This window comes from Oncorhynchus tshawytscha, linkage group LG10, assembly GCF_018296145.1.
Source record: "Oncorhynchus tshawytscha isolate Ot180627B linkage group LG10, Otsh_v2.0, whole genome shotgun sequence".
NCBI lineage: Eukaryota > Metazoa > Chordata > Actinopteri > Salmoniformes > Salmonidae > Oncorhynchus > Oncorhynchus tshawytscha.
The window spans coordinates 44,169,891-44,196,532 of NC_056438.1; the positions used below are offsets into that span (position 1 = coordinate 44,169,891).

The 26,642-nt window shown below is 41.6% G+C and overlaps 1 protein-coding gene and 1 pseudogene across 4 annotated transcripts in view; both read left to right on the plus strand.

Annotated features, from left to right (window-relative positions):
• The window catches only part of LOC112260201 (F-box-like/WD repeat-containing protein TBL1XR1), a 33,448-nt gene extending 21,854 nt beyond the window's left edge, over window positions 1-11,594 (plus strand). For 3 of the 4 annotated variants that reach the window (XM_024435123.2, XM_024435124.2, XM_024435122.2), the window contains 11 exons: window positions 100-232; window positions 1,683-1,824; window positions 2,333-2,396; window positions 2,548-2,589; window positions 2,714-2,811; window positions 6,096-6,278; window positions 6,697-6,771; window positions 6,979-7,106; window positions 7,537-7,702; window positions 8,030-8,131; window positions 10,690-11,594. In XM_024435123.2, coding sequence (XP_024290891.1) covers window positions 100-232; window positions 1,683-1,824; window positions 2,333-2,396; window positions 2,548-2,589; window positions 2,714-2,811; window positions 6,096-6,278; window positions 6,697-6,771; window positions 6,979-7,106; window positions 7,537-7,702; window positions 8,030-8,131; window positions 10,690-10,716 — 1,160 coding nt within the window. In that variant the 3' untranslated portion in view covers window positions 10,717-11,594. The remainder of the gene's footprint in view (window positions 1-99; window positions 233-1,682; window positions 1,825-2,332; window positions 2,397-2,547; window positions 2,590-2,713; window positions 2,812-6,095; window positions 6,279-6,696; window positions 6,772-6,978; window positions 7,107-7,536; window positions 7,703-8,029; window positions 8,132-10,689) is intronic. The other variant, XM_024435125.2, reaches the window with a different exon arrangement.
• Window positions 11,595-16,125: 4,531 nt separating this feature from the next.
• On the plus strand, window positions 16,126-19,830 carry LOC112259570 (annotated as a pseudogene).
• The last annotated feature ends 6,812 nt before the right edge of the window (window positions 19,831-26,642 follow it).

Here is a 26,642-nt window from a genome sequence, read left to right on the forward strand (position 1 = left end):
CAATGTGATGGTAAGCGGACAAGATGGATATAATCCGCTTGATACAAAGTTGAGTCCTCTATCTAACTCTATGGTGTATTCCATCCACTCCCCCTCCAGACCACCATGCAGACATGATGGAGGTGGATAGGAATGTTGCGATTCCCCAGAACAAGGCCATGGTGCTGCGAGGCCACGAGTCCGAGGTGTTCATCTGTGCCTGGAACCCCGTCAATGACCTGCTCGCCTCAGGGTACAGAACCGACTCCTTTATCCTTCTGTTTCTTTTCTCTTTCTAACTTCTCTTTCTCTCTCTTTTGGTTTCACTGTGTGTCTTCTCTCCTACTCCTCTCTCCTTTTCTCTCACCCTTCTATCACTCACTGTCTCCCTCTCCTTCTACTTCTCTATCCCTGTTTCTAGAGAAAGACAGCCTAAAGATAAATGCTTATTGTTCATAAAGTAAATTCCCCCTTCATGTAGCATTGGCAGTTTTCATGATTAGTATGCGTTGACTGACATTTTGATGAGTAGAACTTAATCAAGGAAGTTTACAACAGAGTGTTGGTGGTAAACTTAAGATAAAGCATGTGTATATTTGGCAGGTTTATGTACTCTCGCATCTAATTTAATCCTGAGAAGTGTGTTTTATTAGCCCTTTACACACGTACCCTTATACAGTTTGAAAATTGAAGATTTGGGCACTAGTAAGTGCCTAAATTGGAACGTAGTGGCTGTACAGTAACCTGCTATACATGACGTCCGAGCTCTCTCCTCAAAGAGTGATTTATTTAAAACGAGGCTCAATTTGGTGAGTAGAAAGACAATGTTCTCAGGGATACACAGACAGATGTTCAATTTAGTTTATTCTGCATGTTCTTTGGGATTTTCTAAATGGATTGACAATTCCACATTCAACGTTGCATGGTGATGATGAATTACGGCCATGACATCTGTTTGGTGAGTAGGGCTAGGCTTAATGATTCTGTTCCGAACCAAATGAGCCGATGTTGGTTTATTGTGTCGAAAACGTGCCGCAGCAAATGCACCTGAAATGTACTCATGACTCTTTTCTATGCGCACCAAAATTCCGACCTGTTTCTCTGAATCGCCTTGTGAAAGCCTAACACTGTAAGATCGTATTTTATAACTCAACTAGTCATGTTGGCAATAGAGCAAGCTTTCAAATCATGCCCACCTGATCCAGATTGCTATTTAAAATGGACCGCTTTTGGATTGCGTAAACAACAGTAGTTGTGTGATGTTGGGGATGCAGGGTTGTATTCCAAACTAAACAACTACAAGTGTGCTTGCTCTAGTTCCTCAACGGCACAGCTAGGAGAGCTAAAAAAAACGGTTACTTTTAGTTGAAGACTCTTCTTTTAGTCATAAAAGTGTATTGAAAATGCTTAGGAATTACGTACACTTTGGAGATGTGTGTGGCCACTTGGAGACCCCAGTTAGTCCTCTCACTCAAACACTTTAAATCCTATGTGGCCTCCTACCCCACATCTTCCAGGAATTAGTCTTGTCATTTCACTGAATGTATCTAGAGTATTTTAAGATTCAATTTAGCCCTATGGCTATAGTCCAATTCCCACGAGTGTAAAGGGTTAATGTTGCAATGTTTTAGGCTGACAAGCAGCCAAAGAAGTTGCACATTTAGACGACAGTGTGTAATGTGTGTGTATGTGCGCGCGCGCAGGTCTGGGGATTCAACGGCGCGGATCTGGAACCTGAGTGAGAACGGCACAGGCAGCTCCACCCAGCTGGTGCTGAGACACTGCATACGGGAGGGGGGTCAGGACGTACCCAGCAACAAAGACGTCACCTCACTGGACTGGAATGTGGGTTAGAGAGAGAGAGAGAGAGAGAGAGAGTGTGTGTTTGAGGGGTGGAGGCAGACAGACTGTGTGTGTACACACTCTGGTGTGCGTGTGTGTCTTGGCTGCCAAAGGCATTCTCTGGCAGCGCTTCCCAACCGGATATATGGGACCGCTTCATTCCCTCCCATGGAAAATGCAGGGCTTTCACTACCGCTACTCAGAATATAGACTTACAGTAGAGCAGGCTGTCATTTCTCCCTGATCTAAAAGTTGCTGGAGGATACTGAACCAGCATTTTTAGTACTTTTGGCCAAATCACAACTCGAGATGTAGGAAAAACTGACTTTCTCAAATGTTTGTCATCAGGAGATTTAAGCCAAGATTTGAGCAATTCACATAAATCTCAAGTTAGGATCAGTGCCATGTTTTGTCCTAATTTGGGGTGCAACAGAAACCCAGAACTACAGGTTATTGAAAAGGTTTGGTTTTGGTCCCAAAAATTACTAACTGAGGAATTTCTATCTTTCAGAGTGAGGGTACGCTGCTAGCCACAGGCTCGTACGATGGCTTTGCCAGAATATGGACTAAAGACGGTAAAGCAATTTAAAGATAATTGTTTACGTAAAATGTTGGCTTGAATCCTTAGTTTTAGGGGAACAATATAAACTTTTGCTCACAGGCGAGGGGAGGAATGATGCTTTCTGTCCAATTAGGTCATTATGGACAATATTTCTGTCCATTTAGGGGACCCCTTTGTGTGGCTCAAGAGCAACCTCGAAGGCAAAAGTTCCGTATTGCCTCTTTTTTTTTAATGTCAGAACTTTCACATCTCAACATTTCTAAACAGATTCACAGATGGTCTAAAGTACTGTTCCCTTGCTAACCAAGCACCATGACATGTTTTTTGCAGGTGACCTCGCCAGTACCTTGGGCCAGCACAAAGGTCCTATATTTGCCCTCAAATGGAATAAGAAAGGCAACTTTATTCTCAGTGCAGGAGTAGATAAGGTAAGATAAGTGTTTGTATTAAAGGTCCAATGAAGACATTTTATCTACATTTTTACCCTGAAAGGATTTGATATCAAGTGCCTTACTGTGATTGTTTCTTTTTGGCCATTTTCATTGAAAATAAAAATAGCTTCTTAGCAAAGAGCAATTTCTCAATTAAGATTTTTCCTAGGACTGTCTGGTTGTCTGAGTGGGGAGGGGAAAACTAGCTGTTATTGGCTGAGAGGTTTGAAACTCTCTTTCTTATTGGTCTATTTAACTAATTTACTGGCAGGCCAAAAATCCTTCCCACCAAAACAGGCAGAACTTTCAGGCGGTCGTTTCAAACAAATCTTACACTAAAAGGGCTTTATCATAATTGTAACAATTTCACAGTATTATTCCAAACTCATAGTGAAAATACCATGAGTGTACAAAACATTAAGAACTACCCCTCCCTCCTACTCATTCCAGTGTTTTTCTTTATCTTTACTATGTGCTACATTGATGAAGACATCAAAACAATGAAATAACGCATGGAATCATGTAGTAACTAAAAAAGTATAGTTGAGATTCTTCAAAGTAGCCACCCTTTGTGTTGGATGACAGCTTTGCATTTCTCAACCAGCTTCACCTGGAATGATTTTCCAACCGTCTTGAAGGAGTTCCCACATGCTGAGCACTTTTCCTTCACTGCGGTCCAACTCATCCCAAACCATCTCAATTGGGTTGAGGTCAGGTGATTGTGGAGGCCAGGTCATCGAATGCAGAACATCACTCTCCTTCTTGGTCAAATAGCCCTTACACAGCCTGGAGGTGTGTTTTGGGTCATTTGCCATGCTGGTTAAGTGTGCCTTGAATTCTAAATAAATCACAGACCGTGTCACCAGCGAAGCACCATCATACCACCTTCTCCATGCTTCACGGTGGGAACCACACATGCGTAGATCATCGGTTCACCTACTCAGTGTCTCACAAAGACAGGGCGGTTGGAACAAAAATCTCAAATTAGTGCTTGATGGTTTTTGCGACTGCACTTGAAGATACGCCCAAAGTTCTTGAAATGTATGTCTTAAAGTATTGATGGACTGTCATTTCTCTTTGCTTATTTGAGCTGTTTTTGCCATAACATGGACTTGGTCTTTTGCCAAATAGGGCTATCTTCTGTATACCACCTCTACAAGTGATTTGCTCAAACACATTAAGAAGGAAAGAAATTACACAAATTAACTTTTAATAAGGCCTGTTTATTGAAATGCATTCCAGGTGACTACCTCATGAAGCTGGTTGAGAGAATGCCAAGAGTGTGCAAAGCTGTCATCAAGGCAAAGGGTGGCTACTTTGAAGAATATAAAATAGATTTTGATTTGTTTAAACACTTTTGGTTACTACATAGAGGTCGACCGATTAATTGGAATGGCCGATTTAATTAGGGCCGATTTCAAGTTTTCATAGCAATTGCTAATCGGCATTTTTGGACACCGATCATGGCCGATTACATTGCACTCCACGAAGAGACTGCATGGCAGGCTGACTACCTGTTATGCGAGTGCAGCAAGGAGCCAAGGTAAGGTGCTAAGCTAGCATTAAATGTATCTTATAAAAAAACAATCAATCTTAACATAATCCCTAGTTAACTACACATGGTTTATGATATTACTAGTTTATCTAGCTTGTTCTGCGTTGCATATAATCGATGCGGTGCCTGTTTAATTTATCATTGAATCACAGCCTACTTCGCCGAATGGGTGATTTAACAAGTGCATTCGCGAAAAAAGCACGGTCGTTGGACCAATGTCTACCGAACCATAAACATCAACGCCTTTTCTTAAAATCAATACACAAGTATAGATTTTTAAACCTGCATATTTAGTTAATATCGCCTGCTAACATTCTTTTAACTAGGGAAATTGTCACTTCTCTTGCGTTCTGTGCAACAGAGTCAGGGTATATGCAGCAGTTTGGGCCACTTGGCTGGTTGCAAACTGTGTGAAGACTATTTCTTCCTAACAAAGACAGCCAACTTTGCCAAGCGGGGGATGATTTAACAAAAGCGCATTCACGAAAAAAGCACTGTCGTTGGACCAATGTGTACCTAACCACAACATCAATGCCGTTCTTAAAATCAGTACACAGAAGTATATATCTTTTAAACCTGCATATTTAGTTAAAAGAAATTCATGTTAGCAGGCAATATTAAACTAGGGAAATTGTCACTTTTCTTGCGTTCATTGCATGCAGAGTCAGGGTATATGCAACAGTTTGGGCCGCCTGGCTCGTTCCGAACTAATTTACCAGAATTATGACTTAACATTGAAGGTTGTGCAATATAACAGCAATATTTAGACTTATGGATGCCACCCGTTAGATAAAATACACAACGGTTCCGTATTTCACTGAAACGTTTTGTTTTCGAAATTAGAGTTTCTGGATTCGACCATATTAATGACCTAAGGTTCATATTTCTGTGTTATTATAATTAAGTCTATGATTTGATAGAGCAGTCTGACTGAGCGATGGTAGGCAGCCGCAGGCTCGTAAGCATTCATACAAACAGCACTTTACTGCGTTTGCCAGCAGCTCTTTGCAATGCTTCAAGCATTGTGCTGTTTATGACTTCAAGGCTGTCAACTCCCGAGATTATGCTGGCAGTACTAAAGTACCTAATTAGAACATCCAATAGTCAAAGGTATATGAAATACAAATGGTATAGAGAGAAATAGTCCTATAATAACTACAACCTAAAACTCTCTACCTGGGAATATTGAAGACTCATGTTAAAAGGAACCACCAGCTTTCATATGTTCTGAGCAAGGAACTTAAACATTAGCTTTTTTTACATGGCACATATTGCACTTTTACTACCTTCTCCAACACTTTGTTTTTGCATTATTTATTTGAGACTACATTTATTTTATTGATGTATTATATTAAGTTAAAATAAGTGTTCATTCAGTATTGTTGTAATTGTCATTATTATATATATATATTATAATAATAATCGCAGATTTAATCGGTAGCGGCTTTTTTGGTCCTCCAATAATCGGTATCGATGTTGAAAAATCATAATCGGTCGACCTCTTACTACATGATTCCATATGTGTCATTTCATAGTTTTGATGTCTTCGCTATTGTACAATGTCGAAAAATAGTTTTAAAAAATAAAGAGAACCCTGGAATGAGTATGTGGAGAAAGGCATCTAAGAATAGAAGAAACCAGATGTTTTTTTTCCATTGTCATGATATTGTCATTTTGTCACGCACATGACGAAAAGACTCTGACAATGTATCCTTCTCTCGTTTAGACCACGATCATTTGGGATGCTCACACAGGGGAGGCCAAGCAGCAATTTCCCTTTCACTCAGCGCCAGCCCTGGACGTGGACTGGCAGAGCAACAACACGTTTGCCTCCTGCAGCACGGACATGTGCATCCATGTGTGTAAGCTGGGCCAGGACCGGCCAGTCAAGACCTTCCAGGGACACACGGTAAGACGTGAGACTGGACTGGCTCTCTGGCCTGGGTGCATCTCGATAGTCTCTTCTCCCCGTCACATTAACAATCGTTGTGTTAACATAGGCAGACCAATTCTGATCTTTTGTTCAGTTATTTGCAAAATATCTAATCTGATTGGTCAAAAGATCTGAATTAGCCTGCCTGTGTAAACGCAGCCATTGTGACTGACATTGATTCATCTCAGTAGTCTAAAGTGGCAGCCTCTGGGTCAAACGCATTGATCTGAATATAGAGGATAGGTGAAAGCTTTTGCCCATCCTGTTTCATCACATTACTGCAGGAAGTGCCTTTGTACGTGCACCCTGTTTGTGCACTACCCATGTTATAAAGTTCACGCAATGTTTCCTTGTATCCTCCCTCCCTCATAACCCCTTTGACTTTTCCCTCTAGAATGAAGTGAACGCAATCAAGTGGGATCCTACGGGGAGTCTGCTGGCCTCCTGCTCCGACGACATGACACTCAAGGTCAGGACACACAGCTCACACACAACTTCCTAACTATTGCCAAATATGTAATTTCATGGAGTAGGAACGGTACAAAATAAGTGTTATTGGGGTCCGCTTTTGGCTGTAGTTTATAAGCCGTAACTAGAATCTCTTCTTCCCAAGTCGGTTCATATAATTGATTGGAGTCCTCACGTCTCTCTCTCCTCTCCCCTCCATCTCTACCAGATCTGGAGTATGAAGCAGGACTCGTGTGTCCACGACCTGCAGGCCCACAGTAAGGAGATCTACACCATCAAGTGGAGCCCCACGGGGCCTGGGACCAACAACCCCAATGCCAATCTGATGCTGGCCAGGTAATATAAGGCTAGGAACCACTCCAACTCCCAGCATGCCTCTGGGGTTTGGGCTAAAAAGGGGTTTTGTGTCAAACAAATGCATTTAGGATCTGTACATGATGTAGTATGGAGTCATGTATGTTCATTCTATGCTTCTCAATCTGTTACGTTCTGTTTGCCCCAACTGAATAGATCCCAGGATAGTCACTAATCAAATGAAAGTGAATGGTTCTTCTCTCCCTCTTTCCTCTCTTCTTTTCTCTCTTTCCTCTCCTCTTCTTTTACTCTCCTAAATTGCTTCGGGGCGCTGCACTGGGGCTGACCCTGTACTCCCTCCAGAGTGTGTCTGCTTTTCTGTGGCGTCTTGGAGGTTAGGAGCAGAGCAAAAGATGCATTTCCTTTCCAAGATGGACACTAAAGTCTTATTCCATCTCTTCCCCCCCCCCAGTGCGTCGTTTGACTCCACTGTGCGCCTGTGGGACGTGGAGCGCGGCGTGTGCATCCACACGCTCACCCGCCACCAAGAGCCCGTCTACAGTGTGGCCTTCAGCCCCGACGGGCGCCACCTAGCCAGTGGCTCCTTCGACAAGTGTGTCCACATCTGGAACACACAGGTACAGGATGGACTGACACACACACACGCTCTTCTCACTCATACGTCATTCACATCTCAAGACCAACTGTTTATTGCAGGGCTGGTCTGATGGTCGATGCATGGGTTTGAATATTTAGGTCCAAATCCTAACTTGAGATGTGAGCGCAAAACTCTGACTTTCACGTGAATCATGCGTTGATTTCAACCGGTGATTTGTTCAAACTATTCTCAAGTAAGGATTCAGCCCTAAGTGAGATGCGTGTAAAACATGATTGAAATTGACTTGTCCCCAGTTCTCCTGCTTATCATTGTTTTGCTGATCACATCCGTCTGTCTGTCCGTACAGACGGGTGCTTTAGTTCACAGCTACAGGGGAACAGGGGGCATCTTCGAGGTGTGCTGGAACGCCACGGGGGATAAAGTGGGAGCCAGCGCGTCAGACGGATCAGTAAGTCACCAGCCGCCTCTTCATGGCCAGGAGTTATTTTCCTGATTTCAGAAGGAACAAATATTAGACCACAGTTAAAAGCTATATCTAGGGTCCCATGTTTTTTTCTGGCTTCATTTATGGTCACTGATCACCTATTAGTGACACCTATATATGGATGATGGCACTGTGCTAATAGCAACTCGCATGCCCAGCCCACCTTAGGCTCAGTCTTTTTTCAGCCATCTATGTCCTGTGTTTTTGAGAGGTGCCAAATCCAATTCTCACTTCAATCTCGCTGGATTGATTGCTTTCATTCTACTCATCATACTCTTTCATACCTGTTGCCCCCCCGTTAACATTACGACCGGGAAAATGTTTGGAATGACCTGTCGAACACACCCCGGTAATGGCTGAAATGGGCTCAATGGAATTCATCATCTTTCCAGTGAATCTATATGAACGCTAAAGCTTCGTCAGGGATTTAACACATCTCGGCACTTGCAATACACAAAAAAAAGTTCTCATTTGATACAGTTGAAATGTTTGCAAATTAGATGAGCTGAAATGAAACAAATTTCCGCATGTGAACACTCTGATTATAGTGATATTTTATCTGATCTCTCAAACAATGTAAAGTGTGTATACTGTAGATGGGTGTAATCTAGAGCTGAGCGTGTTGATTTTTTAATCAGAGCATATCCTGCTATTGACATGCTTGTTGAATTATGCAACAGAAAGTGACAACAGTATTTAAAGAGGCAGTCTAGAAAAGTGTAGGTAGGCCTGAACGGAGGACGTTTTTGTGGTTGTAAGCCCTATTCCACCTAGGGTTGTGGCAGTCCTGAAATTGTCAGCCAGAGACCGTCAAGCAAATAACTGCCAGGCTCACAGTAATTGACCGTTAATTAGCATAACCAAGTTTAGCATCTCCTGGCTTCCACACACATCTTACAAGCCACTGATGCAAACCTTTGGAACATCTACTTTTTTGGAGGGGTAGTCTGTGTGTAGCCAAAGTCTTAAGAAATCTATTTAATATAGTCTACGCAATCACAATAAATTCATGATTTATTTTAGACCGGTCTAAAGAAACATGATATGAAGAAAATGTAGTCTATTTCAGAAGAACAGAATAGCATACTCTGAGTTGTCCTGATCTGGCTATGCCATATGGCTGTGGGCTACACTAGTTCATTTAGCAGATTTGCTTAGAATTCCATGGCTTTATTTTTTTAAATGATTTTACAGTATGAAGGATACAATTGAACATAGCATAATAAAATAGAAACAATATTTTCTCTGATTCCAGAGGAAGTGCGCAAATGCGACTATTCTGTGTCGAGCGTTTAACGAAGAAATGGTATATGCTTAACTTTAATTGTGATACAAAGGTTGGGCTATATGTTTTGATGTTTAAGACATTCTAAGGCTGCATGATGAGACTAATGATGATTTGAAAAAAGTCGGAATCTGCACACCATCAGTCTCCCATTCACAATTTGACAAGCACTTGATAATATTCTCACCAGGCCTTGAATTTCCCAGCGGAATCCCCCTTGTGTGGCCCTTTAAAAAAATCTATGCCTTTTTGTGGCCATTGTGCCCTTGGCCTGAATATGATAGGCTAATTGTAATTCCCTTCTCATGGCTGCCATGCTCCGACGCACCTCTCAAGGGAAAACGGAGCGCTGAGTACCAGGCAGTAAGCAAGTTTGGTAGGCTGCTAATGACCATCTGCAACATCAGAGCTTGGAGAAGCCTAGTTGCCGTGACTGAACGGCCACGTGGAATTTGACTGCTATCATGACTCGTGGTCCCATGTGGCTCAGTTGGTAGAGCATGCCCACGGTTGTGGGTTCGATTCCCGCTGGGGACCAGTACTGAGAAAATGTATGCACTCACTCTGTATGTATGCACTCGCTCTGGATAAGAGAGTCTGTGGAATGACAAATGTAAAAATGTGACACACAATATAAAATAAATACCTGATACCATTTGAAAATAGACTTGAGTATACATTCTCTTTCCATGACATAGACTGACCAGGTGAATGCTATGATCCCTAATTGATGTCACCTGTTAAATCCACTTCAATCAGTGTAGATGGAGGGGAGGAGACAGGTTAAAGAAGGATAATGTTTTATGTGCTATAATTCATTAAATACATGATGGACAATACAATAGTTGCAGCTGTGGAGTAATTAATCAAATGGATAGTTTGTCAATAGGCTTGAGCATCTACGGATAATCTGTAAGGGATTGTCCTAGTGCAGTGAGACCCACCACCAATTATCTCCTTGCATAATGCAGTGTCTATTGACGGGGACGGTTAGGAAGTCGATAGCTATCGTTCTGACTGGACTTGAGAGGTTTTACACATTGGCACAGCTGAGTTCTAAAATTGAATAATGAAAGGAAGTGTTTTTCAGCAGTGGAAACAGCACTACTTAGAAATGTTAATGGATGTGTGTTTCTTATTGTTAAGGCCAGGGGTTTCTCTGGTCACATGGTCAGAAAAAAACAACCTTGCCCTGCTCATTACATTTGACCTTTTAACCTCTCCCTCTCCGTTCCAGGTTTGTGTACTAGACCTGAGGAAATGACGCTTGTTTGGGGAGCCATGGACCGACTACGAATGTGTACATAGCCAAAATGACTGTCCCAGCCTGTCGTCTACACTGCTGTAGTCCCATCAGAAGCCATGGCCCATCATCACAACCACCACCATTACCATCACAGCCAAACAGAGCACCCCATCACCCCCATAAACACACAGACTACCCCTCCAGAGAAGAGGTCAAACTAACCCCCAGCAAAGGGGATCTGGACTTCCCTCAAGTCCGACTCAGACCCACAGGAGAGAAAAAGGACTATTATGGTCACCGAGACAAAAATCATATTGAAGAGAAGAGAACCCATTGCATACATACCAAAATATCTGCAATTTGTTGTTTTATTTATTTATTTTTTTATCCTTTATACCAGAAATGAGAAATGTTAAGCTTTTTCCCCCCCACGTTGTTGGTGTGTGCATATTGTACATGTCCACATTTTTTGTTGTCCTGTGGCCATTTTGTTTTGCTGTAGGTTTGTGTTACATGTCGAGAGAGGTAAGGTCAGTAGGATTTTTTTCTTAAATTTGGGTTTCAAACTGATATTGGGAGAAATCATACATTTTGGCACTGTCCATGCATGTTTTTGTGGTTCACAAATATATTGAACAACAAATATATATTTATAAAGTTGAAATAGGTTCATTTTGTTTTCAATTCAAAGCTTCAAACAATTAAATTCAAAGTTTTTTTTTTTCAGTTTGCCAAAATCCTTTTATTAAACATTTTTGGGAGAGCAGCTAGAGGGGATTAAAGGTGCCATATGCATACTTGTACTTCTTATTACCTTTTTAAATGGCTTCAGGTGTGCAAAACTGTTAGCTTAGTAGATATCTGAGAATTCTAATAAACTCTTGGACTAAAGATCATCACTGCAGCTACTAGAAAGCCCCATCCTCTTACATTCTAACTACATGTGATGTTAGATTTGAGTGTAATGGATTGGTTAGGGGAAGTGGCAGACACTGATCTAAGGTCAGTTTGGCGTTTTCTCCCGTAATGGCTATGGCTTGGATTGGGGGATGGTAAGCTGATCCTCGATCTGTGCCTCCGGGGAGCTTTTAGCCAGAATATAGGGATGGCAGTGCTTTGGGTAGCTCATGAATGACAGGACAACCCACATTCAAAGCCACAATGTCCCTACAGGCGGGTTGTGTTCAGTAGGACACTAAGTAGCAACAAGTTTTGCAATGGAAAAACACGTGTTTCACTTTGGACACGTTCAATTAGAACCTCCATGTTTCAGAACGATTTCTCCCTATTGAACACTCCATGTATCCTGATTGGTTGATGGAGGATGTTACCATTAACATCTGAGCTGTGCTATTCACGATATGTACCTCCAATGTCCATTGCGTGCCCTAGCTAACAAATGCTAAATGATAATCAGACTAAGCCATCACTTAAGTTTATTTTTTGCTTTGTTTTGTTGACCGGTCTTGCTTGGTAATTAATCTGGACATACTGTAGCTGCCTTGATTTCAGCAGTAACACCTGCATAGAGTGGCGTGTACTGTACAGAGGACCTTCATAGCACCTACATAAGTATTACGCCGGCCCTTTCAAATGTCTGCAGTCAGTTTCAACCATGCTTCCTTCAATCGACAACCAACTCATCACATTTGAAATGTTAACGCTGGGCAACCTTATTGCAATTTGTCATGTTGAACAAAATGTTTGATTGTCATTGACTGTTGATGTCTGGGATCTAGTGATGTTGATGTCTTCAGGTGTCATGTTTAGGTGGTTGACTCCGACGTCAAAGTTAGCCGAAAGAGGTCTAAAGGCGTCCGCATGCTTCAGTTTGCCTGGCGGCTTGCCAAAGTCAGCTAGCCGAACTGAACAAGTGTGCTCGTATACTTCTGCAAAAGACCTTCACTTAAAAAAATTGAAACAAGCGGCAATAGTACTGTTTGTCCATTTTGAGACACCGTAGCCAGTATACACTTTCTCAAAATAATCCAAATTAATCTAAGATCACTAAATCCTGAGTTATTTTTATTTTTTTACCTTTTTGTTTAACTAGGCAAGTCAGTCAGTTAATTCTTATTTTCAATGACGGCCTAGGAACAGTGGGTTAACTGCCTTGTTCAGGAGCAGAGCAACATATTTTTACCTTGTCAGTTTGGGGATTCGATCTGGCAACCTTCCGGTTACTAGTCCAACACTAACCACTAGGTTACCTGCCACCCCAAATCTATCATTAATTTTTACATTTTTGCAGAGGAGATCTTAGATATAAAATTGTGTGACTAAGATGTTTGGTGCAGTATTTCTCAATGAAAAAAATGAGTTGTCTCGTTGAATGTCAACACAGACTTCACTGAAGAATCCTGTTCTTCAGGATGTTGACCAATCACTGACGAACAGGTGTAGACTTCAGCTATCAACCTCGGCTTTTCTCGAGAAAATATTCTGTGCCTGGAAAAACCCTTACTGAAGTCCAAAACTAACAAAAACATCACAAAATGTCATCATAATATATGCACAAACTCTTCCGAACTGTTTCGGCTGGGAAGCATGCGGACGCCTTTACACGAGATTAGTCTACGTTCCAAGAGTTTTTTTTTTTTTTGTAAGTTTTTTTTTTTTTAGTTCTATAAACATCTGACAAAGTTAGATTTTTGGAGTGAACCATTGCTTTAAGTGTTCTGTTTTAGGACACAATGCTGTGTCTGCTCTTTGGTCGTGGTTTTAAGTGATTTTGTGCACAGCACCAACACAGGCTGTGTTGAGGCCTATGCATGGATAGACAGCGTTTTTGTAGTGTTTCAGAAGGTGCAGGTTTTTTATTTTATTTTTTTAAGCCTTTTTTCTGTTTTTTTTTTGCAGGGAGATTAGTTGAGATGAGAAGTGGACTTTGGGACATATATGACTTCATGTAACTACATATAATATATCTGTGACATCACAGGCAATTCTTTTTATATGCCACTCAAGTGCAAGGGTGGTTTTAAAAAAAAAAAATCTAACTCTTGAAGACATGCTTGGAAAATGTGGCGGTACTATACATCATGTGGGTCTTTTACCATGAGAAATGGTTCTTTATAAAATACCATTAAACGGTCATAGCTATAAAAGAGAAGAGCAGCCCTAAGACTGGGTTTATGTTTTTTTCCCCCTACACTTCAGAATAATGCGTAACAGGGAGATGTTTAAACCAGGGTTGTAGTCAATTCTATTTTGATTCATCCTGCAAGTGAACTTTCAATTCAAGAATTGAAATAAATTCCTCATTCAAAATGAATGCCACTTTTTTTTCCATTCTTGAATTGGAATTTCAGTTCATCCCATAAATTTAATTTAGAGTTGACTCCCAACCCTGGTTGGCATATCCAGACAGGGATTAATGCTCATGGTTTTATTTCACTCTCAGCTGAACGAGTGCAGTAGTTCCGTTAAAAAGGAAGGGGAAATAGTAGTGGCTAAACTGTTGACTTATTGGTTACACATTGGATCCAGGCCAACTTCATGGCATCCCAAAATCCCATATCTTACTTAGCCCTAGCTATCATCCTGTTGCTTTAAAACACCAATGTTGTTTTTTGTTGTCTTCTTTTCAAAGGCCTCCTTTGCGATTTTCTTTCTCAGAATGTCACTTGTTTTACAAACAAATTTTGTACAGAAGCTAAGAGTATTTTGAAGTTTTCTTTAATATAATCAACAGTGAGTGGATTGTACCATGATGACACGATTTATTATGAAGTCTATGACAGTGGAATGGTATTTTATAACCCTTTTGTTTTTAAAAAGAGATGCTTTTTACACTGCATTCAAGTGTTTGCTATTTTTTTTTGTTCCTACCTAAAGTACTAATTCTATCTTTGCTATGTCTAAAAAGCCCTTGAAGGTTTTGTACTCTTTGGAAACTTTTATAATTCAGATTTATTTGTAGCTATGTACGCAAAAATGAACAAAAACAATAAATCTCAACTTTAACAAGGACGTGTCATAACACCCTGGACCATGTAAATACCTGTTTGCAGATGTTTTTTTTTTGTTCCATGTTGTCTTTGCCCTCACCCTTATGTTCTCTCTCTCATATGGTTGCTGAGACTCTCTCTGCAACCTACGCATTTGACTGTTGTAATATCACTCAGATCTTTGAAACGTCTAGAATAAAATCTATTTTGATAATAGCCAAGTGGTTTTTCTGTTGACTTGCTTTGTTCCCCATGACACCTAGAGGGCCTTCTGTTGTATTGCATTCTCCCTCAATGTAGTTAAAGTGGCAATCTGCAGTAGAAACAATAACTAAGTGGCCTCCCCACCCTGGTTCAGTAAAAAGATGAGGGGTGAGGCTGGAGAAATGTTACATGAAATCATAGACCAAGCTATGGATACAAGGATTGACCATCTATGGTATCAACGTTTTAGTTTAAACCGTGTTTTGAGGCGGTTTGACATTTAAAAAAATAATTTACAAGCTTATATTTTGGGTTCTGATGGGGTACGACAGTCGAACTAAGCTCATGAGTCGTAAATTACATTCTAAAATAATGAATGGGTAAATATCAATTTATGAGTTAAAAAAAAGAATTGATAATGTTTACAATGTTTATTGTAGCCACTGCTGGTTGCTCATTTAATGGTATCCGTATCCCCTTTAGCCATAGGGGCTGGTTGTGTATAGTACTCTACCCTTGGTCATGGCACAATGTCTTGAACACTTTCGGGTCTTGTGATGTTTGCAATGCTCTAAATCCAGGCTACAAATTAAGGAAACATGCAGACCAGAAGACCGCATAGCCTGCATTTTTTTAAAGGCCAGTGACTGCCATCTAGTGGTCAAAGTTATGAAATTGGGAAGTTAAAGGTGCTACACAATTTCTCAGAATTTGTCCCCTATGTGGAAGCTAGGTGAATTCCAACAGCACTAGGCTACATTCAATTCTCCCTCCCCAGAATACCATTTCAGTAACATGGCAGAGACTCCCACTTGAGCCTTTTACTTTCTGTTTTGGTCTTCCAGCTTCTAACAGCTGTAAAAACTATTTTTGTTATTGAAAATATATTTCACACATGGTAAAATTATATCCTACACTATTCAGTGCTTGTTTTCTCACTTAAACAGAAATTGAGCGAACAGTGTAGAATTTTAGCAACCAGGAATTGGCTGCTTGCCCCGGTTTCCATGAAATAACACAGCCATAAAGTCAAAACCGTTTTCGCATTTTTCTGGTCCAGCGGGAGAAATTAATTAGCGAATGTCACAGCCAATTACAAAACTGACGAGTAGACTTTAAAGAGGCAATCTGCGATTGCGACATTTAATGAGCGACTGCCTTTCAAAAGCAACAAATCCCATCGAAAATGGCCTATGTGGCATCGATTTGAGTCAGAAACATTTATTCCGAGTGTCAAAATTGACTACAAACTGTAAACAGGATAATTTGGGGCATGAAGTCAGCCTTGCCTAAAACGGAGTTTGGAACATCACTGCGTCACAATGGGTAAATGGAGGTTGGGTTTTGATTTGACCATGTCCATTTGCCCACTAACATGGGGTGAACAGTTGCGGTGATTGCCCTCTATCCAATAGCATAGACAGTAAGACAGACCTGCCCAGCAGCTCTGACTTTGTTTACATATGACAACACGTTGCGCATTTTTTTAAACTTGAGAAATACTGCACCAAACACCTTTGTTAAATGTCAAATTGAGCAATTAAAACATTATTGGCAAAAATGTCGACATTAATTGCAAAATTCTTGAGTTATTTTACATTCATTCTAGGCTTTTGCGTCTCATGTGGGACAAATATCATTAACCAAACGTAGCGTAGGTCAGGAAACACACCTCCAAGACTGAAATCACGCAACAGAAAGACACGCAATTGATTATTGAGGAATATAACTTAGACTAAATGCCTCATGAGCTTAGTTCTACTGTCTTACACCATCAGAACCCCAGAAGAAGCTTCCCACTGGTCAATCAACTTTGTTTCCACGCCATTTCATTGAAGTTATGTTGAACCCAAGTGGAATAGACATTGAATTGACATCTGTGCCCAGTGGATTGTTGTATCCTACTCCACTGTAAACAATGTAATTGTAAGCAAACATTGTTTAGCTTAAAACATGGTATAAACAATATTTTACGGAGGGTCAGTCATTGCATCCATGGGTCTGTCTATGAATTTGAGTGGTTACATTTCTCCAGTGCCATCCCTCAGCTGTTCACCTAAAAAGGTGTCTGGGTGTCCTCTTTGTTGTTGTTTGAAGTGCTCCTTTCCATTTAAGATCATTGGAAGAAAGAGGAATGTCTGGTTAAAAAAATGATCAGAATAACAATTTGAGGTCAAGTCATTATTGATCTACATAGGCATACATACACAATCAATTTTAAAACAAGTTTGATATTCAAGAGATACCGTTTGGTCTTTGAAAACAGTTGCTTCTGAGTTAATTCACTCCTATTGTTTTTGGGGTGAAATATACCAATGAAAAATAAACTAGGGGGACAAGTCAGAGACCATTGGCTTTCTTTATTACAGATAAAGGCTTGTATTGACTGTGACATTGCAAATTCAATTGTAAATTGAAACCTGGGCCCTACTTTTATTTTACCTTTATTTAACCAGGCAAGTCAGTTAAGAACAAATTCTTATTTTCAATGATGACCTAGGAACAGTGGGTTAACTGCCTGTTCAGGGGCAGAACGACAGATTTGTACCTTGTCAGCTAGGGGGTTTGAACATGCAACCTTCCGGTTACTAGTCCAACACTCTAACCACTAGGCTACCCAGCCGCCCCAAAAGTGTGAAACTAATATATTCTCAGACTGGTGTCAGGCTGGAGTTTGAGGGACACGGCTGTGTGGAGAAACATCTATTCTTCAACGGGTCTTTTCTACAGCCCTTGGAGCAGCTCTATCTGGCGCAGCTTGAAATCAAGTTCCAGTGGGATGTGTTCTACACACCAAGGTTCCTCCTGGGCCCACAGGCTCTCAGTGTATCCCTGTACAAGGAGCTGCGTGCGACCCTGAAGGGAGCGAGCCACGAGGCCAACCGCAGGCTGGTGCTGCCCCAGTCCCAGTCGGTGCAGCTAGAACCAGAGCCCAGATCCCTCTCGCTGGACCTCACAGCCTTGTCTGAGAACTGGCTTAAAACCCCCTACAGTCAATTTCGAAGGCCCCGTGTGAATCGAATTAGCATAACAACACAATCAGTGTTTTTGCATTGGATGCATCTCAATCCACCGCATGTCGCACTTCTGCATCTGCAGTGAAAGGTGAGAGAGCTAGAGCGGTATTCTCACACATTCGTCTGTAGCGTACGAACAGTTTAGCCTACAAACTATTATGACCACTCTGTGGAAAGGTGAGACTCGTCTGAAGGTCCCCCAGTACCAGTTAAACATTTTCTATGGAAGTCTATATGGAGACAGTTTAGTGCCAAAAATAATGGGTTAAATACATGTAAAAAAAAAATATATATCAAATGTTTCCTGATCTTTCTTAAATGTCTCTGATATAGGACAGACACTTCAGAACAAACTTCCTTTAGATAGAACATGGAACAAAAACTATCTGTTGTCAAGCCAACACCTCCTTTGGCCGCCTTTCCTTCCTGTTCTCTGCTGCCGATGACTGGAACGAATTGCAAAAATTACTAAAGCTGGAGACTTATCTCCCTCTCTAACTTTAAGCATCGTGTCATGTATTGTCATATTATGTCTTGTTCCTGTTCTTTCTCTTCACTCCGTTTCCCTCTGCTGGTCGTATTAGGTTACCTTCTCTTCCTCTCCTTCCCCCAGCTGTTCCTCATCTTCTCTAACTACCTCGTTCACTCTTTTCCCACCTGTTCCCTTTTTTCCCTCTGATTAGGTCTCTATTTCTCTCTCTGTTCCTGCTTCTTTCTTTGTCAGATTCTCGTTTGAGTTTCTCATGCCAGAACCAAACTATTGTCTTGTTTGCTTCACCCTTGTCCCATCCTGTCGGAATCTGCCTGTTCTTCTGATGCTACGTGTGATCAGGTACCTCTGTCCGCTACGACCCGCGCCTACCCAGAGAGACCAGCAGTCTGTTGCCGCAACCCAGCTATTCTCCTCTGCTGCTAAGAAGGGGACTCTTTTGTAAATATCAGAAGGACTTTCTGTTTCATCTGTCGCCCTCTCTGAGGGTTGTCTATTTTGCCATTTTTCTACATCTGAAGAGGATCTATGTCTTCCCTGTGTTTTTACATTAAAGGACTCTGTTTTTGTTAAACCGCTTTTGGGTCCTCACTCAAGTTCACAACACATCGGCTGTCAGAGAAGCTTACCGATCACTGTACCTGTACACAGCCCATCTGTAAATAGCACACCCAAATACCTCATCCCTATATTATTATTATTTTTTTTTTTTGCTCTTTTGCACCTCAGTATCTCTACTTGCACATCATCATCGGCACACTCCAGTGTTAATCCTAAATTGTAATTATTTCACCTCTATGGCCTATTTATTGCCTTACCTCCCTAATCTTACTACATTTGCACACACTGTACATAGATATTTCTATTGTGTTATTGACTGTACGTTTGTTTATCCCATGTGTAACTCTGCATTGTTGTTTTTGTCGTACTACTTTGCTTTATCCTGGCCAGAGTTGTAAATGAGAACTGGCCTACCTGGTTAAATAAAGATGAAATAAAAAATATAGCCCTGCTATTGTTATTTACTGCTGCTCTTTTAATGATTTGTTATTCTTATCTCTTACTTTTTTGTTGTTGGTATTTTCTTAACTGCGTTGTTGGTTAAGGGCTTATAAATAAGCATTTCACTGCATTCGGTGCATGTGACAAATACAATTTGATTTGATTTGCCACCTCTACATCGACTTCAAGGACGTGGGCTGGTAGGACTACTGCCACATAGAGTGCCCATTCCTGCTGAGCGAGAGGGCCAGAACGGCACCAACCATGCCATCCTGCAGACACTGGTACACTCCCTGGACCCCTGCGGCACAACCCAGCCCTGCTGAGTACCCATCCGCCTATCACCTGTCTCCATGCTCTACTACAACAACAACGACAATGTAGTCCTACGCCACTACAAGGACGTGGTGGTGGATGAGGAAGGCTGTAGATGAAATACATGAGGAGGTGTGAAAAGAAAGAAAATGCCTTGTTGATTAATGGAGTGGATTTTAGGAAAAATTGATTTGTCATATGCATTGTTTTAAAAAATTTTTTTTTTATCACTCATACAGTGAGGCTCCTGTGGTCAAATGGCTTTGACATCGTCATACAGATAGATGGTCTCTCTCCTCAGTTTGGCACATCAAATCAAATGTTATTGGTCACATACACATATTTAGCAATGTTATTGCGGGTGTAGCGAAATGCTTGTTTTCCTAGCTCCTACAGTGCAGTAATCAGTGCAGTATCTGACAATTCACAACAATACACACAAATCTAAAGTAAAAGAATGGAGTTAAGAAATATATAAATATCAGGATGAACAATGTCGGAGTGGTGTTGACTACATTTCAGTAGAATGGAATACAGTATATACATGTGAAATGAGTAAAGTGGTATGTAGACATTATTTAAGTGGCTAGTGTTCCATTATTAAAGTGGCCAGTGAATCCATGACTATGTATATATGACAGCAGCCTCTAAGGTGCAGAGTTGAGTAACCGGGTGGTAACTGCTAGTGATGACTATTTAAGTCTGATGGCCTTGAGATAGAAGCTGTTTTTCAGTCTCTCTGTCCCAGCTTTGATGCACCTGTACTGACCTCGCCTTCTAGATGGTAGCGGGGTGAACAGGCAGTGGCTCGGGTGGTTGATGTCCTTGATGATCTTTTTGGCCTTCCAGTGACATCGGGTGCTGTAGGTGTCCCGGAGGGCAGGCAGTGTTCCCCTGGTGATACGTTGGGCAGACAGCACCACTCTCTGGAGAGCTCTGTGGTTGCAGGCAGTGCAGTTGCCGTACCAGCCAGTGATACAGCCCGACAGGATGCTCTCAATTGTGCATATGTGAAAGTTTGTCAGGACCTTAGAGGCCAAGACAAATTTCTTCAGCCTCCCCGAGGTTGAAGAGACGTTGTTGCGCCTACTTCAACACACTGTCTGTGTGGGTGGACCATTTCAGATTGTTGATGATGTGTACGCAGAGGAACTTGAAGCTTTTCACCTTCACATGGACACATTTCACCTAACACAGACATTTCAGATAGAAATTGATATACCTCTCACAGACTGGGATTTATAGTGCCATCCTCTGGCCACTACACATGCCGAAAGCAATCCCTGACCTATTTTTCATTCTGCAGTAAAAAAATAAATAAATAAATAAAAATCAAGAGAACGGGAGTGAGTGTCGAAGATGTTTCAAAACAGCTTTGCTGGTAACATATTTGCAGCGTATATAATCAACTCCAGTGAACTTGTAAGATGTTTCTGCTTGGCTGCCATGAACAGAGAAAATCTCAACAATGAGGCTATTCTCATTGCTGCCATTGTTATCACACAACCTCAGACCTGTTCTATACCTTTCAAAGAATGTCTAGGTGGGGGAAGCTTTCAAACCAGACCTGGGCTGTTGGCAGATCTCATCATTATGAATTATATAAATATCTGAAATTGCCTTGGTTGCAGGAAAGAAGCAGAACAGAGTTCCTGGCTTTTAGTTATTGTTTTATGGGGAAAGGGGAAGGAGATACCTAGTTGCACAACTGAATGCATTTAACCGAAACGTGTCTTCCGCATTTAACCCTGAGAGGTGCAGGGAGCTGCCTTAATCGACATCCACGTTATCAGCGCCCAGGGAGCAGTTGTTGTTGGGGGTTAACTGCCTTGCTCAACGACAGAACGGCTCGGGGATTCAGACCAGGGACCAATGCTCTTAGCCGCTAGGCTTCCTGCCACCCATGCTATAAGCAGCATTCATCCTGTTTGGCTTCTTTCCAATGTTGTCAAAAGGCAGTGTCTTTGAGTCCTTCTACATGTTGTTATTTGACTGCGGTGCTGCCAAAAGAGTCTACACTGTAGTGAGTTACATGCACTAACAAAATTATTATTCAGAACAATGGTGTTGGAGGTTTTACATGTTTAGCTCTCTGCAGGCAGTTCAATGTAGAAACCACAGTGTCCTAAAATGTAAAACACTGCTGCATGCAAAAACAGGAAATGCTATGTGGTTTTCTAGATTATGTATCTACCTCATCCCCAAACTGTATTTATTTATGTATCTTACTCCTTTGCACCCCAGTATCTCTACTTGCTCATTCATATATAAAAAAAATATATACACATATATATATTCTGCACATCTACCATTCCAGTGTTTAATTGCTATATTGTAATTACTTCGCCACCATGGCCTATTTATTGCCTTAACTCTCTTATCTTACCTCATTTGCACATACTGTATATAGACTTTTTCTACTGTATTATTGACTGTTTGTTTGTTTATTCCATGTGTAACTCTGTGTTGTTGTATGTGTCGAAATGCTTTGCTTTATCTTGGCCAGGTCGCAGGTGCAAACGAGAACTTGTTCTCAACTAGCCTACCTGGTTAAATAAAGGTGAAATAAAAAATGTAAAAATCAACAGTGTAGGCTATACACTGTTGTTTCTATGCTGCATTAACAGCTACTATTGTCTCAAAAAGATTTCTAGATATTGCGTACTAGCAGCTGCTTGAGGTGAACAATCATGTGGACTCAAGCAATAGCATAAATAGTAAACAAACTGTTACTCTTCGATGGTGTACAAAGGGCCTTACTCTACCTTGAGATGTCTGTACTTATGGTCACTCTTTCTCTAGGCAAAGAGTAGTTACATATTAAACATTGTAACTACTCACCAAAGCTCATCGCCTTCTTTATTCTATATGAGTAAATCAGAAAACAAATGTATGTGTCAAGAAATACATTTTTTTTATATACATTGATTCCATACTTCATTAATATGTGTAAATATTATAAAAGAAAACCATTCAAATAAAGCACATCACTTGTAGAATCATCATAGATTTGAAGAGGCAGCAGCGTTCATATACAGTGCTTTCAGAAAGTATTCAGACCCCTTGACTTTTTCCACATTTTGTTACCTTACAGCCTTATTCTAAAATTGATTAACTGTTTTTTTCCTCATCAATCTACACACAATACCCCAAAATGACAAAGCAAAAACAGGTTAAGACATTAAGACATTTTTGCAAATGTATTAAAAATAAAAAACTGAAATATCATATTTACATACAGTACCAGTCAAAGGTTTGGACACACCTACTCATTTAAGGGTTTTCTTTATTTTTACTATTTTCTACATTGTAGAATAATAGTGAAGACATCAAATCTATGAAATAACACATATGGAATTATGTAGTAACCAAAAAAGGCTTAAACAAATCAAAATACATTTTATATTTGAGATTCTTCAAAGTAGCCACCCTGAAACAGGTTTTTATCAAGGATCTCTATGTACTTTGTTCCATTCATCTTTCCCTCGATCCTGGCTAGTCTCCCAGTCCCTGCCTCTGAAATACATACGGTGACCTCACACAGTATAACCAGCATGTCCAGAGATGCAACATCTCTAAACATCACTCAGTGCCTGGGCTTACCTCCACTGTACCCGCACCCCACCATACCCGTCTGCACATTATGCCCTGAATCAATTCTAGACATCTGCCCCTTTTATTCTCTGTCCCCAACGCACTAGACGGCCAGTTTTTCTAGCCTTTAGCCGTACCCTCATCCTACTCCTCCTCTGTTCCTCGGGTGATGTGGAGGCTAACCCAGGCCCTGCGTGTCCCCGGGCACTCTCATTTGTTGACTTCTATAATCACAAAAGCCTTGGTTTCATGCATGTTAACGTCAGAAGCCTCCTCCCTAAGTTTGTTTTACTCACTGCTTTAGCACACTCCTCCAACCCTGATGTCCTTGCCGTGTCTGAATCCTGGCTTAGGAAGGCCACCAAAAATGTGGAGATTTCCATACCCAACTACAACCTTTTCCATCAAGATAGAACTACCAAAGAGGGAGGAGTTGCAATCTACTGCAGAGATAGCTTGCAAAGTTCTGTCATACCTTCCAAGTCTATGCCCAAACAGTTCGAGCTTCTAATTTAAAAAATTAATCTCTCCAGAAATAAGTCTCTCACTGTTGCCGCCTGTTATAGACCCCCCTCAGCTCCCAGCTGTGCCCTGGACACCATATGTGAACTGCTTGCCCCCCATCTATCTTCAGAGTTCGTTCTGTTAGGTGACCTAAACTGGGATATGCTTAACACCCCAGCAGTCCTACAATCTAAGCTAGATGCCCTCAATCTCACACAAATTTTCAAGGAAACCACCAGGTAGAACCCTAAATCCGTAAACATGAGCACCCTCATAGATATTATCCTGACCAACTTGCCCTCCAAATACACCTCTGCTGTTTTCATTCAGAATCTCAACGATCACTGCCTCATTGCCTGCATCCGCTATGGGTCCACGGTCAAACGACCACCCCTCATCACTGTCAAACGCTCCCTAAAACAGTTCTGCGAGCAGGCCTTCCTAATCGACCTGGCCCAGGTATGCCCTGATTGCCTGGTCCTTCTTTAAAAGTAATTTCCTCACCATCTTAAATAAGCATGCCCCTTTAAAAAATGTAGATCTAAGAACAGATATAGCCCTTGGTTCACTCCAGACCTGACTGCCCTTGACCAGCACAAAAACATCCTGTGGCGGACTGCAATAGCATCGAATAGTACCTGCGATATGCAACTGTTCAGGGAAGTCAGGAACCAATACACACAGTCAGTCAGGAAAGCAAAGGCTAGCTTTTTCAAATAGAAATTTGCATCCTGTAGCTCTAACTCCAAAAAGTTTTGAGACACTCTAAAGTCCATGGAGAACAAGAGCACCTACTCCCAGCTGCCCACTGCACTGAGGCTATTTGATACGGTCACCACCGATAAATCCATGATAATCGAAAATATCAATAAGCATTTCTCTACGGCTGGCCATGCTTTCCTCCTGGCTACCCCAACCCCGGCCAACAGCTCCGCACCCCTTGCAGCTACTTGCCCGGGCCTCCGCAGCTTCTCCTTCACCCAAATCGCAGATGTTCTAAAAGAGCTGGAAAACCTGGACCCGTACAAATCAGCTGGGCTAGACAATCTGGAACCTCTCTTTCTAAAATGATCCCCCGCCATTGTTGCAACCCCTATTACCAGTCTGTTCAACCTCTCTTTCGTTTCGTCCGAGATCCCTAAAGATTGCAAAGTCGCAGTCATCCCCCTCTTCAAAGGGGGTGACACTCCCAAACTGTTACAGACCTATATCCATCCTGCCCTGCCTTTCTAACGTCTTTGAAAGCCAAACAGATGGCTTTAATAAACAGATCACTGACCATTTCGAATCTCACCATACCTTCTCCGCTGTGCGTACCGGTTTCCGAGCTGGTCACGGGTGCACCTCAGCCACACTCAAGGTACTAAATGATATCATAACCTGGCCAAGGCTTTCAACTCTGTCAATCACCGTATTCTTATTGGCAGACTCAATAGTCTTGGTTTCTCAAATGACTGCCTCGCCTGGTTCACCAACTACTTTGCAGACAGAGTTCAGTGTGTAAAATCGGAGGGCCTGTTCTCAGGACCTCTGGAGGTCGGCCAGAGATGCAAAATTGAACTACCAACGTTTCGACAGCCAAGCTGTCTTCATCAGGATATCAGGGTATATACCCTGGTATATACCCTGATGAAGACAGCTCAAATTTAGCATCTGAGCTCCTAGTGTGTGCGGCTCTCTTTTATTTTCACGTTTTCTACTCCGCTAGCCAGCACCTCGCCTAAATAGGTGTGCGTTTCTTTTTCTTCTAGATTATTCTTCTAGTCTCTCTATGGGGGTACCACAGGGTTCAATTCTCGGGCCGACTCTTTTCTCTGTATATATCAACAATGTCGCTCTTGCTGCGGGTGATTCCCTGATCCACCTCTACGCACACGACACCATTCTGTATCCATCTGGCCCTTCTTTGGACACTGTGTTAACTAACCTCCAAACGAGCTTCAATGCCATACAACACCCCAGCTGCTCTTAAATGCTAGCAAAACCAAATGCATGATTTTCAACCGTTCGCTGCCCGAACCTGCCCGCCCGACTAGCATCACTACTCTGGATGGTTCTGACTTAGAATATGTGGACAACTACAAAAACCTAGGTGTCTGTTTAGACTGTAAACTCTCCTTCCAGACTCATATCAAACATCTCCAATCCAAAATCAAATCTAGAATCGGCTTTCTATTTTGCAACAAAGCCTCCTTCACTCACGCCGCCAAACTTACCCTAGTAACACTGATTATCCTACCGATCCTCGACTTCCGCGATGTCATCTACAAAATAACTTCCAATACTCTACTCAGCAAACTGGATGCAATTTATCACAGTGTCATCCGTTTTGTTACCAAAGCGCCTTATACCCCCCACTACTGCGTCCTGTATGCTCTAGTCGGCTGGCCCTCTCTACATATTCGTCGCCAGACCCACTGGCTCCAGGTCATTTATAAGTCTATGCTAGGTAAAGCTCCACCTCATCTCAGCTCACTGGTCACGATAACAACACCTACCCGTAGCATGCGCTCCAGCAGGTCATTCCCAAAGCCAACACCTACTTTGGCTGCCTTTCCTTCCAGTTCTCTGCTGCCAGTGACTGGAACGAATTGCAAAAATCGTTGAAGCTGGAGACTTACTAACTTTAAACATCAGCTATCTGAGCAGCTAACCGATCGCTGCAGCTGTACATAGTCCATCTGTAAATAGCACACCCAATCTACCTACCTCATCCCCATATTGTTTTTATTTACTTTGCACACCAGTATCACTACTTACACACCATCATCTGCTCATCTATCACTCCAGTGTTAATCTGCTAAATTGTAATTACTTTGCTACTATGGCCTATTTATTGCCTTACCACCTCATGCCATTTGCAAACAC